Consider the following 17,947-nt stretch of genomic DNA (forward strand, 5'->3'; position numbering starts at 1 on the left):
GAGGTTGATGACTCCATTCAGCCCGGACAGCACCTCCCGTATGGCGTCTTGAAAAACTTCTGCGGCGGAGGACACGCAGAAACTCAGCCTTTTGTAGTGACGTAGACCTACATGGGTTGAGAAGGTTGTTATGTATCGACTTGCAGGCTCCAGTTCAAGTTGATGGTAACCCAAATTGAGGTCCAACTTTGAGAACCATTTGGCCCCGTTGAGGTCAGCCACTATGTCGTCCATGGTAGGGGTGATGTGTCTTTCTCTCTTGACCGCGACGTTGGGTAGCCTCATATCTACGCATAATCTGATTGCCCCTGGCTGTTTGGGCTTGGGCGCCACTACCAGCAGGGACACCCACGGCGTCGGGCCTGTCACCTTCTCTATCACTCCCAGGTCTTCCAGTTTCTGGAGCTCTTCTTCCACTTGTGGCCTCAGGTTAAATGGTACTCGTCTGTGTCGGAGGGCTACAGGTTTTACGGAGGTGTCAATGTGGAGCTTGAATCTCTTCCCCTTCAGTTTTCCTAGGCCTTGGAACAATGCTGGGAATTCTCTCAGGAGGATGTCCGCATGGGCCTGGTGTACTTGTTTCGCAAAGAATATGAGCCCAAGGTCTTCCGCTGTGTGGCAGCTCAGCAGGGTGCCTTTCTTTCCTTCAGTGATGTGGAATCGTGTTTCCGTTGAGTATTCGCCGTTGATGACGGTTGTCTGTATGACTCCTCTCAGCGGTATCGGCTCGGTGCCACCGTATGTATAGATCCTGGCGCTAGAGTGTGCCAGCGGAGGCTTGGGAGACATTTTGTCGTACTGGTCTGAGTCCATGAAATTCACGGAGGCACCTGTGTCTATGAGGGCCTCGATCTTGGTGCCTTCAATGGAGACGGAGCACATGGGCGGCGGTCTCCTCTTGGTTGACGCTCTGCTGACGTAGGATATCACGTACACTTCGTCGTCATCTTCGTATTGAGGCAGTCTCCCCTGCGCTTGACCATCTGGGGGGGGTTTCTCCTGGTCGAGTGAGAGTTGTCGAACCTGTTGGGTCATCGACCTGGGCCTCTGGTTCAGTGGTCTGTATTTTCCACCTCTGCACACTTCAGCAAAGTGGTTTAGCCGACCACATTTTAAGCAGGTCTTTCCTTTCGCTCCGCACGTTGCTGTCGGTGGGTGGTCTTCCCCACAGTAGTCACACCGGCTCCCTCTGGCGGCGGTCCGTGGGCGTGTTGCCTGAGGTCGTCTCTGGATGGCATCTATCCTTTCTTCCTTGATTGGCGTTGTTCTGCTCAGGACTGGTGCGACCACCGGTGTACGTAGAGCGACTTCCATTTCTTCCGCCCTCGTATCCGAGAGTTCATGTGACCTTGCCAGGATTAATATTTCATCTAGGGAAATGCCAGGCTGTCGTAGAATGAGTTTCCTCAGTAGTTTTGATCGACATCCTACTATTATTTGGTCTCGGATTTCTTCCCTCGGGTTGGTAAATGGGCACGTCTTGGCTAGTCGGCGTAGGCGGGCATAAAACATGTCCATTGATTCAGCTTCGGTCTGCCACGCTCTTTTAAATTTGAATTTTTCGAAGTCGTTGTTGAGCTGGGGATCAAAGTGTGCGTCTAGTGCCGCCACCGCGGCGTCGTAGTCATGTTCGGGTCCGGTGTTGGGAAGCGTTTCGAACAACTCATAGATTTCGGGACCTCCATAAAGGATCAGGAGTGACCTTTTGACAGTCCCATCTGTCTCCCGCGTGCCCTTGAAGTATAGGTTTAGCCTTCCGACCCACGACTTCCAACGCGGCGCCGCCGTTACAGGATCCGCCGCTTCGCTGAACGGGGGAATTGGTGCTGCACCTGCGTGCAGGTGGCCATGTGGCATCGGTGCAATGGCTCCGGCTTGGTTCTGGAGCAATAATTACTGCCGGCGGGGCGACCAGTGCGGGTTGATTCTGCGCGGCTCCGTCTTGGCTTGCACCTGGCGCCGTAACAGACATGATGCCCGCCGTCTCTGCGGGCCTTCTAGCGCTTATTCGGGTGATATACCGCGTTGAGGTTTTGTGCTCCGGTATTTGGATTGGCCAGTGCTTGTTGCCTGTGTTAAGGTGGCTTGTGGGTGGAGAGAGAACCGTGGTCGGTTGATGACCTCCCTGTTATTTGCACTTGCCAGTGCCTGATGTCTTGCTGACAGAGCTTTGTATTGGAATGGGCGTGAAACACCCAGAGGCTTCCTTGCCCTTACTTGTGCTTGTTGCGGCCGCTGTTCGATGGAGGCAGTGTAGAGCTGATGCCTCGCGACGCCGTCTGGGGCCGGTGTGAGCCTGGGGGTTGGCTGACCCCTGCGCGTATGGTTGAAGGCCTACGCGCTTGTGAAGAGTCTCTGTGACCTTCCGCGGCCGCGCAGGGCTGCGCTGCCTCGTGTCTCGCGTAGCTCCGCCCCTCACTCTCCTTCAATGCGGCTGGCGCTGGCAGGCCGCCGTGCTTCCAGCAGCAGTTCGATCCGGCGGGGGCGCTTGGGGATAGGCGAGCTAAGCGATAGCGCGTGTGAAGGGTAAATGGCAGACTCACCCGCACCGTGCAGAGGCTGGACAGCAGCGTGTATGACACCCGGCGAGCCCCGCCAGCCAAAGGCGCTCCCTACGGGGAGACGCGTGGGTGGGCCTCAGAGCCGGTGTCGAGCGCTGGAGGATAAGCGGGTGGGCTCTGCAGCGGGCAGCTAACACAGTAGCGCCACAGGCAGGGGTGTGCTTCACACGCGTGCAAATGAAAACCGCCCTCGTCACCAGTGTGGAGTGCTAGGCCGGGGGCTAGCACGTGCTGAACAATTGGCAAATAATGAGACACGCACACTGAATGAATGGTTAGCCGGAAAGACCCGCGCGGTCTTCCGCCTTCTTTATTTATACCCCGGTGCGAGCCCGCCCCGGGGTATGCAGGGATGCGTGTTGTAAGTCGCAACAATGTATGGGAGAGCCCGTGTGGGTCTCTACAGGGATGTAAATACTTAATCAATGCAGAGTTCCTTCATCAGGAGAAACAGGTGGCTGCCAGGTTTAAAGAAAGAAGTTACTTTTAGAATATATCCACAAAGCATTCATCAAAGCAAAGATTCAAATTTGAAATAAAAACTCATCACTGCAAAAGGGTTGAAGCCGGGCCCCATAACCACTAAAAAGAAGAAACCCAAAATAGGGTATATGAAAGTTTACATCCGATAATCAAAAATAATTCAGTACCATCACAAATACCCCTGACCCAGATATTAGAAGGAACACTGGACGTGGACATTTGGTATTGTAACGAAGATCTATCTAGATCACCTAAAGAACAGCTTTTTGAAGCAGGAGAGAAAATAGAAACCTGGCTACAAATTGGTTATGCTTTCTGAAAAAGTGGTAAATGCATTGCCCACAAATATTCTGTAAACACCACTGTGTACCACAAACCAGTTGAAACCAAATAATACGAAATACAGGTGAAAATAAACTATAAAACTGATCAGACCTTATACATCTTTCAATATCCCCTGCAAGATGAAGAACTTAAGCAGCACAACATTCACAGCAACAAAGAGGGTCTTCACTCATCTCAGGGCAATAAAAAAAACTAAGTGCCTAAGAGTATGACGAACATGCTTACTGCACAACTCACTACGAATTAATTTAGGGGTAGAGTTGGACCTGCAGAGATACATTTGGTAAAGGTATTGCAAATTTTTGAAAATCTATGTAAGTGTTCACCTCATTTGCATGACCCATTTCCCTGACAGCACATAAGAAACCCACTCGCTGGAAAACACCATTCCTCTTTCCCTAGGTGGCCCATACAGTTGCAGAAACAAGGTGGAATCCACTTGTTAGTGGCATTTCCACGCACAAAATCTATGTTCATTCTGCCTTTGTTTCTCAGGTTTGGATTGGGATTGGCATGTACAGTGTTTCACTGCTGATGCATCACTCAGCATATTAATACAGTATAGCACTGAAAAACTAAAACATGAAGTGGAAAATCCTATCTTTGCTGGTCCATTGAGTGTGGGGTTCTAAAAGCTGTATGATCTATGGGAGTGGATACATCGGCAATTAGGAGGAATCCTCAGGCCTCAGGTGGGAGCTGCAGAAGGCATGGAGGTTGTAGTGGGGTTTGGACTGTGGAGGCCCTGAAAATATTTTCTCTTATCATTTGCATGATAAAGGTGATTGTTTTATTCCAGGATATCAACTCTGTACACTCAGCGCTGATGCAAGGAGTTGGGGCAGCTGAGAAAGTATTTCAGTTCCTGGAGCGCAAGCCAGTCATGGTGTACGAAGGCATGCTGGCGCCACAGCACCTGGAGGGCAAAGTTGAGTTCAAACATGTTACATTCACCTATCCTACTCGGCCTAGTGTGCAAGTACTGAAGGTAAGTGCCCACTGGGTGTCGTAGTGCTGTACACTCTTGAAAAGTCAAAATAAAGATCATATTGTCCAGTGTCTAAATGTAGATTGTAAAAAACATTATTGGGCTAAACAATGATGTATTTACAGCAGAATCATAAATACCACTGTGCTTGTAGGATGGCTGGGAGTGCAGTTGGGTACTTTCCTTCTTGATTTGTTTCATTCATAACAGGAGTATACCTGTGTCCTCATCTTCTCCCAACCTCCCCTGTTAATCACATAGATCAATTTACATTTTACTCCTACTAATCTCCACACATGCATTCCAACATTTTGGATCTACACTCTTGTATAATTCATGAAATCCATGCACTGATCTTCTGGTTTGTCCTTTTTTGTATATGCTGTAAAAGTGGGCTTAATCACCCGATAATGCAAATGTAGCATACTTTCAAAAGCCCATATAGAGAACATACAAAACCATCTTGTGCACCATCTATTGGAACCATCCATTGACCACACACACACACAACAATCTCTTCTAGAGTTCTCGCTTGCTTAATATCCCTATTCAACCAGTTTGACTCCTACCGACAGTGCTTCAAACATAATGTGTTCTGCTTTTCCATCAAAAAGTGTAACTCTAACTCCTCATTACTTTCTATCTACTTCCCTCTTTCCCAGCTAATAGTCTTCTCAAAAAACCTAGAACTTCTTGTGTTCGAAAGTCTTATTCCCTATCTCCATATACGTCCAGTTCAACACCTTTCAGTCTGCTTTCTATGTGCTTCACTCCCACGGAAACTGCCTTCATTCAAAAGCCAGATTTTATCACCTCAGCTCACCCCACTCTCCTCATTGTATTAGATCTTTTAGCAACCCTTACTATCCTCAGCATCACATGCATATGCTTCTATTGGCTCTTACAATATCTCTCTGATGATCCTCATAGCATTCTGGTGTTCCTCAAATTCACCATTAATTCTTCACCCGCATGTGTCTCCACTGCTCAGTCCTGGGTCCTCTTCTTTCTTTTTCCACATACACTGGCTCCCTATGCAGTGTTTGATGGTTAAATTACATTCCGAACTTTTTCTCGTTCCCATCCATCGCGCCTTTCCTCAAATCTCACAACTGCTATCCAACATTTGATGGCCCTTTAGCCCCTTATGTTGAACAGCACTAAAACAAAAATCCTATACTTTCCTGTCTCTAACCCGCCTACCTCCCTATCTGATCCCACACCTACGGTGTCCCTCTCAGGCAGAAACCTTGGGGTCCTGTTCACTCCCATCCTTGTGTTTTGGAATAATTTCATTTACACAGTGGGGCACCTACTGTTGACTGTTCACAAGATCTGTCACAATCCTGTAGCACTCTCATCATAAGACTATTCTATTACTCATTCACCCACAGGTAAAGTTCACTTATTTACTTGAATCCTTTTCAAGCACTCCAAATGCTCACCTCCCCATAACAACCCCAGGTTTATAAAACTATGCTGGAGATTACGCGCATCAGAAAGAGTGTCAATTAACCATATGCACTGGTAGGAAATAGAGGAGCAATTACAACAAAATAAAAAAGATTCTTGGGGGCTATATATAAAACAGGATATTGAGGATCTTGGATTAGAAGAGGCCTGGTTTGCAAGTATTGGGAAACAGGCTTTTTATAAAGTGATAAAAGCTACTAACAAGCATCTTTCATATTTAATAGACAAGACATGCCTTGCAGTCAGACGTCATGCCTGGACAGTGATCAATTCCTATAAAAAACTATGGCACCAAGATTACCTTAAAGCACATTTTTTTTACTGAAAATGAAACTCCAGTTTATGCAGTACCGGTTTGGAAAATGGGAAACAAAAGATCTAATGCCATAATTGAAGAATCGGACATGGAACAAAGAATGTAGTTTATGCAAATATAAGGAGGAAACTCTTGCACACATATTCTGCGTTTGCCCGAGTCACCTGACAAAAAGAAAGATAAAGCTGAAAAGAATCGTCAGAGAACTAGAAATTCGAACTTGCAGGCTAGCAGTAACCCATTGGCTGGGTGGCTGTTCTATACCGCTTATATGCCAGGGAGTAAAAATTTTAAAAGTAACGAAGAAAGCATTAGAGCAATTAATTTAGGGCACTAGCACATTGATAAAGAATGTTAACTGGGAAGTATATTGAATCTGCACCTTAACAAAGGGAAGAACAATAATTTCGCTGAGCTGAAGAACTGAAGGTCAAATTTAGAGAAATCAGAGTAAAAAGAGCGATTAATACAAATGAACAAGGACAATGTATTTTAAAATCCGGAATAATGAGAAATATGACACTTGAATTAAAAAGTACCTCAGCACAATAGCACTTTAAACAGTAGCTCCTGCACCCTGACCAAGACCATGTCATAAGGAAACGACTTATTACATTCATAAATCTGAAATTAATCCATTATGATTCGCATTTCCTGAGCATAGAAAGAGAAAAAGAAATAAACAAACAGAATACATTCATGTATGTCTTTGAATCCACAGCAAGAACGGTGCCCAGATCTGCATGCCCCTTAATCTTTTTTTAGCTCCTTTGTTGCTATAGATTGCCATTTCCAGACTGCAGGTCGCTAATAGTCTAGCCCTCCATTGTTGGAAATACCGGTGGGTTAGGATCTAGCCAGGCGGAGGCGATACTAAGTCGGAATATTGCCATAGCCGCAAATATCAATCCCTGTGTGTTTATCTGCTGTTCACCATTCGCTACCCCCAGCATGATTTCCTCTGTTGAAACTTCTACTCTTGTTTGGCATACTTCAGAAAGAAATTCTGACTTATCTTTAATCAGGCCGGAGAGCATGTTACAAGTGGCAAACATATGAACAATATCAGCCCCATAGAGTGCACAGCGAGGACACGTAGTTCCCTTCCCTGTTCCCCATTTGGCAATTTTCTTAGGTGTGTAATACAGGAAAAAAAATGTTTTATAAAATTGTGCTTGTAGCTCTATCGACATTAACGAGTTTAGGGCTAAATCATAGGCTATGCGGGGGGTTGTAATAGGGACTCCCAGCAAGGCCTGCCAAGCAGTGCATTGTTTATCCATATCATCTGGGGAGGCTAGATTCAATATTTCATAAATTTTCCCAATCCTGGGGTTAAATTTTTTACATAAATTATCAATCAGTTGATTATTCTGAAAATTCTCCCGCCCGCCAGTTTTCTTTATTAAGAAATCTCTGACCTGCAGAAACTTAAAGAAGGCCCTATGGCTAATATTATATTCCTCATGTAGGTCTTCAAACATCTTGAGACAGCCAGCCACCCCTACCGATTGATTGGCAAATTTCAGATAGAACTATGATGGAATCCCGTCCAGTCCTGCCGCTTTCCCACTATATAGCGCATTTAAAGAGAGCAGGATTTCATCCCAGGTAGGTAACTCATCCAGCATTTCTTGATCTTTCTTCTCTAGAATAGGCCCTGGATTTACATCCAAATATAGATCTGGGTCCTCAAGCCCCACTATGGGTTCTGTATAGAGTTCTTGATAGAATCTCTGAAATGCAGCCCTTACTTCGTTTGGTTCAGCTTTTAAGCCTAATCTGGGATCCTGAATTTCTTTAATAGTGCTTGCTGATGCCACTTCTCTAGTACGCACCGCCAGCTGATGCCCAACCAGTTCGCTCAGCTCGTACACTTTCTCCTTATTAATTGATGCTTTGATGATGCCCTTTTCTACTATTATCTCTGTGATAAGATTTCTCGCGATGGCTACCTGAGCCAATGCATTATCCAGGACTTGGCCCTGTTGGGCTGCAGTGATCAGATCCTCCTCGGCTTTACCCAGGTTATGTTATAGTACAGCTAGGCGGAGTTTCCCTTCCTTATTAGACCTAAGCGAGAATTGCAGTGTCTCGCCTCTTATGCCTGCTTTTAGAGCATCCCAAACGATTGCTATGGGAGCACTTCCAAGATTATCTGCTATAAAACCCGGGATCCACCCTCTCATGTGTTGACAATAATTTACATTCTTTAACAGAGCCCGTTCAAACGTCCAGGTAGTAATTGGACGTTTATTCAAAGTATAAGATAGGTTCAAAATTATAGGATTATGGTCCGACAATAAGCGCAGAAGTTTATATACCGTACATGCAGCTTTCAATGAATTTGACATAAACATGTAATCTAATCTTGCATGTCGCGAGTGTGGGTATGAATAGAACGTGAAGCCAGGATCTCCACTATGATTATGTTGCCACCCATCTATTAGGCCATGTACCATACACAAGTCTTTAAGTGCTCGAAAAACTCTAGGTTTCCTACCATGATATTTAAATTCCGGCCCCATTGTCCAGTCACCGGGGAGATGTAAATTAAGATCCCCGCAAACTATGAGAGGTAGGGGCCAATGAGTTAACTCATTAGAAACATATGTAAGCGTCTCGGGCTCATCACAGACACTCCCATAAATGGTACAGATTGTCATTTTATTCAGTCCGTTATTATACTTGCATTCGGCGATTCCCCATCTACCAAATTTATCAGAAAGTACTCTATCAAATTGGAGCCCCACACCTTTTGCTAAAATTGCCACCCCCTTAGTTCGGACTCCCTGTGTCGAGGCGGTGATAAGGTTATACCCCAATGATTTCAATAAGAAATGCTGAGAACCTTCAATATGAGTCTCTTGTAGACAGACAATATTAGCTTCCATTAATTGCAGCCCCGCTGCTACTTTCTGCCTTTTTCTAGTATCATTGAGGCCACATATATTTAGTGAGGCAATTTTCAACTTAGCCATAATATCATGAATATTATTATTCTTTGCCTTGCATCATATCCATGTCCTATTTTCCTGGTCATTACAGAATTATCTGGCACCACAGTAACAAAGTCTTTTCTATTCTTCATATGCTTGGAATTTCTTGGTCTTATACTTCCCCCCACTGCTCCCTCATCCCACCCCCCCCCCCTTACCATCCTATAAGGCATCCTAGGTCCCGGGTCCTAGTTGTGGGTGTCCGTATGTTCAGATCGCCAAAGCGGACCCCGTGGCCTGGGCAGGTTTATGGAATATAGTGTTTCCCAGAGTCTTTATACTTGTTCAGATAACATTACAAAATGTGCTTTATAAGCTTATATTCTTCTCCACCCCACTTTACCCTTCTAGTGATTCCCCATACTTCCAAACCGTAACTCTTTCTAAGGCTGTTTAGGACAGCTATGTTCAGTGACCGTCTCTTTCTATAGTTCCTTTAAGTGTTTTTTTTTGTTTTTTTTAATTATTTCCCTGAGTTTCGTGTCCCAGTTTCTGAAATTTCTCTTAAGTAGTCCTCGGCCTGTACTTCGCTAGTAAAGCTTCTTGTTGAGTCCTTGAATATAATTTTCAGCCGTGCCGGGTTTTGTAAAAAAACTGTTGCTCCAATTTTTTCAAAAGGCGCGAAAAGTTGGCGCATTTTCCACCTTCGCTCTACGGTGGTGTGGGCAAAATCTGGCCTTACAAAAAACTTAAACCCTTTGTATTCCCTTTGGCTTGTAGGTCTGGCAAGATTATAGATTGCTTCACGAAGAAAGAAGTTCCCAAAATGAACCAGCATGGCCCTGGGATATTGGCGTGGCTTATGAGCGTGTTTTGGTAGCGTCAAAGGAAAGCGATGGGCGCGCTGTGTCTCTCTATCTATATCCCAAGCCTCCAATTCCGGGAACGCTGTTTTGAGTATATTAATCATTGTCCCTCTAGCGTCATTTCCTTCAAAATTTTCTGGGATAACAAGAAACCTTAGATTATTCCGTCTGGATCTGTTCTCGTGATCTTCGACTTTTGCAATGAGGTCTTTTATTATTCCATCCTGCTCCTTTTCTGTATTTTGAAGTTTGGCGACGTCAGTTTCCAAATTTTCCGTGCGAGTTTCTACTGCGGCCATTCTCTCTGAGATCTCAGTACATATGTTGCCGACTTTTTTAACCACACCTTGCAATTTTTCAATGGCAGCCCGGTTCCTTTGGCTGTCTTTTTTGACATCCATATGGAAATTCTTTATTGAGCTCAACACCTCACTCAATGAGGGCTCTGTTGTTATTCCAGGGCCGCCTCTGTTTCCCGTTGTTTTTTGACTTCCCTCTTCTGTCTCATCCAAGCTGTGGTTTTGATGTGGTGTATCTCCCAATGATTTTGAAATCTGGCTTCTTTGTGCGGGGTTCGTTCTGGCTTTGACGTGATCCGTATTAGTGCCTGGATCTGTGGTCTCTTCGTTAGGAGGATTACATTCTCTTTTGCGTCTCGTCCTCTTTTTTCCACGTTTTTTCTGGAATTTGTTTCACTGGGTTTTCTCGATTCGAGAGAGCCGGAGACCTCCGAGGATAAGGTCCCCATTTGTAGACCGGGGCTTGCTCTGCTTGTGTCACTTAATTTGCTTGACTCACTTGAGATGGACATCCCTGTTTCATAGATGTCCGAATAAGAATCTTCCTCGGAGAATGATTTATTTCCTAGATGTAGATCTCTCCCCCGTGGAAGCATTTGGGTGCTAAGAGAAGAAGAGGGATGTTCGATGCTTAGAACGCCCATAGGGTACATCTTGCTTCGGTCCGATTGCTCCCTTTGATTAGGTTTCACTGGTTTGACCCCTATGGGAGCCCTAGTCTCTTCCATGTCCACACCAGGATCTGCGAATTGGTCTCCTAGATCTGGATCTAGAGTGTTATTTTCCTCCACATCTAGGTTCTCTAGGGGCACACCTTGGACATCCACGCTCAGATCGCTTGGCAGGTCGCTTGGATGTTTGATCTGTGATTTTTCATTTTTTAAAGCATTGATTGGACCGTCATTGGGTAGGGGGCTAAAGATATTAGAGATTCTGGGCTGAGAAGTAGCCTGGGAACCTGTGATTTTTGCGGCGGCCTTTAGATTTTTTATTGTTTGAAGCCTCTGTGCTTTCTTGGCCAGTAACTCCAATTTTGCGTTATCCTCTATGTCTCTCCCCTTCTCATTCTTATTCTCACGCTCTTTCTCTTTCTCTTTGGCTTTCCGTTTTGCTTTTTCTTTCTCCTTCTCTAGTTTTTTTTCCGCATTTTTTATTTTTATTTCTTCCACTCTCATGAGGTTCTTGCCTTTCCAAATCTTTTTCCTTTTCCTTTGCTTTGGATCCTCTTGTTTCAGGGCCTCTCTGTCTATCATTAGTTATTTGTGAAGCATATACCGTTTCCATTTCAGCGTTTTGTGGGGGTCGATTGTTTTCCTGAATCTGTGAGTTTCTCAAGTACTCTAGATCCTCTAGGGTTCGTGTCTGGACCTCACTTGTGCTCTGCAAAGCCGTTGCTTCCTCTTCCCCCTTATCTCCGGTAAGTGCTGTAGTATGCTTCACAGGTATTTGTGCCTCCGCTACCTCCGCTGCCGTTCAGACATCTCCGGCAGCAGCATCTCTTTTCTCCCTTCTCTCCATATCCTGTGTTGTTTTCAGAAATGAAGCCTCTTTCTTTGTCTGGTACTGTGCTCGTAATTGCCACCAGTTTTGAGGTTGTTTTGGTAGTTTTCTACTTTCTCTGCCCCTTTTGGTACACCAATGAATCAGCTTTCTGGGCACTTTTGGCGCCGCTTTAACGGTTTTCCAAGCTCCTCCTTTAAATGTGCTATATTGCTTGCACAGGGCACCTGCAATATGCCAGTCTGTATTGAAAACATGTATTTTCACTATTATTGTAACACTGTCTTTATTTGCTGTTTCAAATTGTTTTTTAGTTTTTCCGAAATAATCTCGAGGCTTTTCCTGCCACACCGGCCCTTTGGATTGCTTTTTAAATAGCATTCGCCCCCCTTTTTTTTTTCACCCCCTTTTATTCTGCTTCTTTTCTGTTCGCCCTCTCTCCTTGCGTGCATAGGCGTAGGCTCTCACGTTTTTGCACAGCACCGAGATACACAGGGTAGGCGCTGCGCGTGAGATTTACGACGCCTGTCCACGTGTTAGCAGATGACGCCAAACAGTAATGACAGAGTTCGAGTCCGGCAAGTCGGCTGAGTCAGGTGCCAAGAAACAGGTGAGACGAAGAGTGAATGAGGCCGATGCATGAGCAGTCTGAGCGGGCAAAGAGCAGGACGGACCGGCGGACAGGCAGGTCAGACAGAGAAGGTCGAAGAAAACCAGGGAAAATTTAAAGTTCGGCAGAAAAACAGAAGCCTCTGTTACCCTTTATTCTCCATTTCTCCCCTCTCTTACGCGATCAAAAAACGCCAGCTCCACTCCAGCTTACGGGCTGTGCACTTTATCCATAATTCAAACACAGTCCGGCCTTGGGGGTGATTAGGCAAAGCACAAGTTGAGCACAAGTTGAGTTTTTAGGGTTTTAGAAAACCCACCAATCGTCTAATCGTCTAAGAGTCAGAGTTAGAGAGAGAACATAGAAAATATATATGTGTATATGCACGGGAGGTTTTCGCACGGGTAACTCACGGTTTTCTCAGCCAAGACCATCCGCCTTTCTTTCCCTTTATTTTGGGACACAGGCACAGAGTCGCAGTCACCGCTACGAGCACCAAAAAAGAGGAGATGGCATCTCAGTCCCAAACACTGCACAAGTTCCAGATTCTCGGCTCCGAACTCCAGTATCAGGTGTCAGGATACAAGTATCTAGGCAGTCGCAAAGATTGTAGCAAAGATTGTAGCCTGTCACAGGTTTCTTTTAAAAGATTTATCAGAAATATAAGTTTATAATCAAATTTTAGGAAATGTAATTAATGAATGATTGTGTAACGGTTTTTATTGACCAAAAACATAAATAAATAAACAAAATAAAATTTGTTATAAAAGAACCTGAGGCAGAGGACCCCCAAAGGCAAATTTGTATATAGGGAAAGTAAATTCTTTTTTTTTTTTAAATTAGCATTCTGATAAACATTAAGCATATCACATATACAATAACAGATGGTATTATAACTGTTATATGTGACATACTTAGACTAAACTAAAAAAAAAAACATCAGCACCCCATGGCGATACAGTGCAATATTAGCGAGAGATATGAGAAGAAAACAATGATAGCATATGTTTCAACATTACAGTAAGCATATACATTATCATATCATATATACAAGGATTATGTTATACCGCATTAATCGGCCTCTGGCTCAGAGGGAGATGTGTGTGTAGTAGATCGAATGTTCTGTACTAAGGGTTCCCATATGTCTTTAGGACGGGACATGGCGGTAGTTCTTCCGCGTACTATCTCAAATTTTCAGTAAGTCAAGTCTTGGAGCCATTTGGCTGGAGTGGGGCTTAATTTGCTCTCCCAAGTCATTGCTACTCGTCGTTTGGCCAGTAAAAGTGCGACACGCACAAGGCTACCAGTTAGGCCCTTTAAGGATGGCAGGAGGCCCAGTAGGCATACATGGGGTGAGCAGTGCACCTCAGCGTGCTTCATTTCATGCAGCTGTTGTGTGATAGTGGTCCAGAATACTGCCACTTTCTCGCATTTGCAGGCCAGGCGCCAGAAGTCTGCGATATATCATCCACAGCGTTTGCATGTGTCGTTGTCTCTACGACCATATTTTAATAGTTTTTGCGGTGTGTGGTAGACCTGGTGTAGGAACTTAAAATTAATTATACGCAGGTGGCCTTTAGAAGTTAGTGCACCCGTAAGTTTGCAACAATATTCCCATTCTTCCTGCGTGATCTGCAAGGGTAGGTTCATATTCCATTTTTCCATGCTCTTGTTATGTGGTGAAACACTCTCCTCTCTAGCGGCCCTGTACAGTTTGGTGATGAGTTTATGCCTCGTGGGGCTGATTAGCAATGTATGCAGTGATTGTAGTGTAGGGGGCTCTGACGGAAACGTGGGATAGTGTGCCTGCATTGTGTTATGCAGTCTGTAAAAAGTGAAGAAGAACAGTGGCGTCTTGTCTATACTACTATTATAAAGAGGGAACACAAACCTTTGAGCCAGGTAAACTCGAAAAGTACACCACCAATCAAAACACCCAAGACATCTTTGAAAACCTCAGGGCAAGCAGAAGGACATAGGCTATTAAAAATAAAAAATATACGTTGTTTAAAAAATTTCGAAATAAAAATAAAGTAGTCCCTTGCAAGTCGTGCCGGCCGCGACGTCTGCGTGATGACATCATTTGCGTTTGCGCTCCCTGGCAACACTTCGGGAAAAGGCGCAGAAGATCGCGACCTGCTTGGAGGACTGCCGCGGCCCTGCTTGCTGCTGGGCGAAGTGGCGGCCTGCACGGGCGGGGCACATGGAGAGTGGCGGCCTGTGCGGGCGGGGCGCCTGGAGAGTGGCGGCCTGTGCGGGCGGGGCGCCTGGAGAGTGGCGGCCTGTGCGGGCGGGGCGCCTGGAACGGGACCGGCGGCTGAGGTAAGGATCAGGCGGGAGGGGGGTCCGGGGCGGGAGGGGGACGGGCCGGGGCGGGAGGGGGCCGGGGGCAGAATTGCACGCAAGCCTCAAATGCTGCCCCCAGCCCCTTTCTGCCCCAGGCAACGCTGGGGCGGGCTGCTAGTTTTGTATATAATTTAAATCCTCTACTGTGAGGAAAGTACCGTTGGGGAAGATATCTTGCATCTTGTCGATCCCAGCCAGCGTAATTGTGTGCATAGCGCCCGAATCCTGAGTGGCCGAAGCTACCAGGTGATAAGCAAGAGGTAACAGAGGGGAGTACAGTGGTAGCTTCGCTGCTAATCGGCCTAGGGCCTGCCAAGCTGCTATCATAAGATCTATGGGATTAATTTCAGCCTTTGGGGTTCCTCTACGAATTTCACTCTGGCCTGTTTTCCGCCCATATCAGACGTGTCAGCGCTGATCGGAGCATTTTTTTAAAATGCATTGGCAACGTGATTGGAATGTTACTGAATAAATACAGTAATTTGGGCAGAATGACCATTTTTATTAGAGCCATGCGGTCAGCAAGTGACAGAGGCAGACTTATCCATCTATCCACTTGTTGCTCTAACTGCGTGACCACCGTTCCATAATTTTCACGAAAAACGATTTCAGGGTCACGATGCACCCATATTCCGAGGTATTTCACAGAGTCCAAAGTCCATATCAGTAAGAATTTCAACTCGTGGGGAGACGTGGAGTCTGTCAGTGGCATCACCACTGAGGTAGACCAATTTATGGTAAGGCCAGAGAATCGCCCAAAACAAATCTATTCCCTCAGTATGGATTCCATAAAGACATGGGGTTCTCTTATGAACAGAAGCATATCGTCCGCGTATAGTGATATGCTCACAGGTCGATGGACAAACCGCAATGCAGCTGCCCCATGGAGTTGCTGAATGATACAGGTTAGTGGCTCGAGCACCACAGTAAATAAGAGCTGTGATAGGGGACAGCTCTGTCTGGTACCTCTCCCGATGCATATTGGGTCTGAGGTGTTTCCCTCGACCCGAACACGAGCAGAGGGATATGTGTATAGAAGTCGAATCCAGGAAATAAAATTGATGGGGAATCCCATCCTTTTAAGAATGTGAAATAAATAGCCCCACTCTATCGAGTCGAAGGCTTTAGCCGCGTCAAGCATCACAGCCGCTGCTCCAAGGATAGGCTCGAGTATATGAGATATGGCAAAGAGCGTTCGCAAGTTGTGCGAAGTAGATCTTTCTGGGATGAAGGCGGACTGGTCCGGGAGGACCAAATTCAGCATCAGAGGTTTGAGACGAGTTGCAAGAATTTTCGCCAATAGGTTTGCATCCGTATTTTTTTAAACCTTTTTATTGGATTTTCACATTGTACATGCCATACAGTAATCGGCTTGATCATTTCGGTAGTACAAAGTAACAATATCACCCATATGACAAGAGTAGCGGAATAAGCGGGCACATGGTGGATGCGTTAGTGGAGGGGGGGACACCCCTCCCACCATCTCTGCCGAAGGTGCCAGGAGGCGTCAGGGAGGCAGTTAATAGAAGGATCGCGCCGTTCTCCAACCCGTATACCTGTTTCTGATCTAACTCCCCTGTGAAGGGTATCATTCATGGATAATCCAAGTGTCAAATTAAGCTTGGACATGTGTAACTCGGGAATAAGAGGGTCAGGGGGGGAGGGAAGGAGCCTGGGGTCGCTGAAGGCGCTGGTCAGTGTAAAGGGGTCCCATACCGTTACGCTGGTGTCGTACACTTTACCTACTCTCTGCTTGCGCTATGATTCCCGGGGGTTGACCCAAATGGAGCTGTCGCTGTATGAGTGGGGGGGGGGGGGTGGAGAGCGGGACGCTTGTGTGGACTGGGATGCAGGTAAGTCCGATGCCACCTGGGGGTGTTTGGCGTGCTCTGTGTCATTTGTGTGGGCTTGCCTAAAGTCCTGTAGGAGTGTCGCCCATTCGAATGAGATAGGGGGCCGTCGTATGTCACGATGGGCAAATGTGGCTTCAGGGGTGTGACAGCGGGGGCAGTCAAAGTGGGATGTCGGGTAGAAGCATTTGAGCCGCGCCGGTGTAAGATAAGCTTGGTGTAATATGTTGAACTGGATATTTGTGAACCTTTGATTTCGGGACACTTTGGTTTGCATCCATATTTATAAGTGAAAGTGGCCTGTAGGAGTCACAGCGAGTGGGTGGCTTATCCTTCTTAAGTAAAGTGATTATTAATACCTCCCGCAACGTGGGGGGCAGTCTACCCGCCTCAAACGCCTCAGTGTACATTTCAAGAAGGTCACAGCGAGTGGGTGGCTTATCCTTCTTAAGTAAAGTGATTATTAATGCCTCACGCAATGTGGGGGGCAATCTACCCGCCTCAGACGCCTCCGCGTACATTTCAAGAAGGTGGGGGGGCGAATCAATTCCTCCGCGAATTGTTTGTAGAATTCGCAGGTGAGGCCATCCAGGCCGGGGGGGCTTTTTTTATTTGGAAGAGTGGTAATTGCTTCGCGGATATCTTCTGCGGTGATAGGTTGGTTCAGGTAGTCCCGCTGGCCATCTGATAGCCACGCTAAGGCGATATCTGATAGGTAGGCCTCCAATTCCTGATCATCAGTAGGGCCATGTGATGTGTAGAGCTTGGTATACATTTGTTGAACTTGCGTGGTTATGTCTTGTATAGTGTAGTGGTCCCTGCCCGTATTATCTGTAATCTTGGTAATAGTGTGCCTGTCTTCGCAAGTCCTTATTTTTACCACTAGATGATTTCCAAGCCCGCCCCCTTCCCCATACGCACAGGCCACATGTCTTTTGGATATATAGCGAAGCTCATCTTCCACCATCTCATTGTATGTCACTGGAGTCTCTTTGAGTTGTGCAAGGATCCGTGTGTTAGGTGAGAGTTCGTAGTCCCTCTCTAACTTTGTCAGGGTAGTGTCCACACATCTGTCAGATTGAGTTCGAGTAGCCCATTATTCATTGTTCTGGCTGCATGCGGAGCTTGTCCCCCCATGCCACTAGATTTGTCTTTAAAAGGATCGAGGTGGGTGTTCAGGTCACCACCGCAAATAATAGTAGCCTCGGGCCATGTTCGTAGTATTTAGATTATGCCTGCGAAGAACTCTGGGTCATCCACGGTGCCATGGGTAATGGCGTAACGGCCTGCATCATTCGTACAGTTTTGAATCTCAGTAAAAGGGATGCTTTTCCTAATAAGGGTGAGTACAGCCCTAGTGTATGTAGAGTA

At 46.1% G+C, this 17,947-nt stretch overlaps 1 protein-coding gene across 3 annotated transcripts in view; it reads left to right on the forward strand.

Moving 5' to 3' along the window:
- ABCB9 (ATP binding cassette subfamily B member 9) overlaps positions 1-17,947 on the forward strand; it is a 198,698-nt gene that overhangs the window by 156,456 nt on the left and 24,295 nt on the right. Inside the window, exon 8 of one of the 3 annotated variants that reach the window (XM_086942937.1) lies at positions 4,189-4,377. The exons of the other annotated variants lie outside the window; for them this stretch is intronic. Coding sequence (XP_086799063.1) covers positions 4,189-4,377 — 189 coding nt within the window. The remainder of the gene's footprint in view (positions 1-4,188; positions 4,378-17,947) is intronic. 3 annotated transcript variants of the gene reach the window in all.

Source organism: Lissotriton vulgaris, chromosome 11, assembly GCF_964263255.1.
Source record: "Lissotriton vulgaris chromosome 11, aLisVul1.2, whole genome shotgun sequence".
Lineage (NCBI taxonomy): Eukaryota > Metazoa > Chordata > Amphibia > Caudata > Salamandridae > Lissotriton > Lissotriton vulgaris.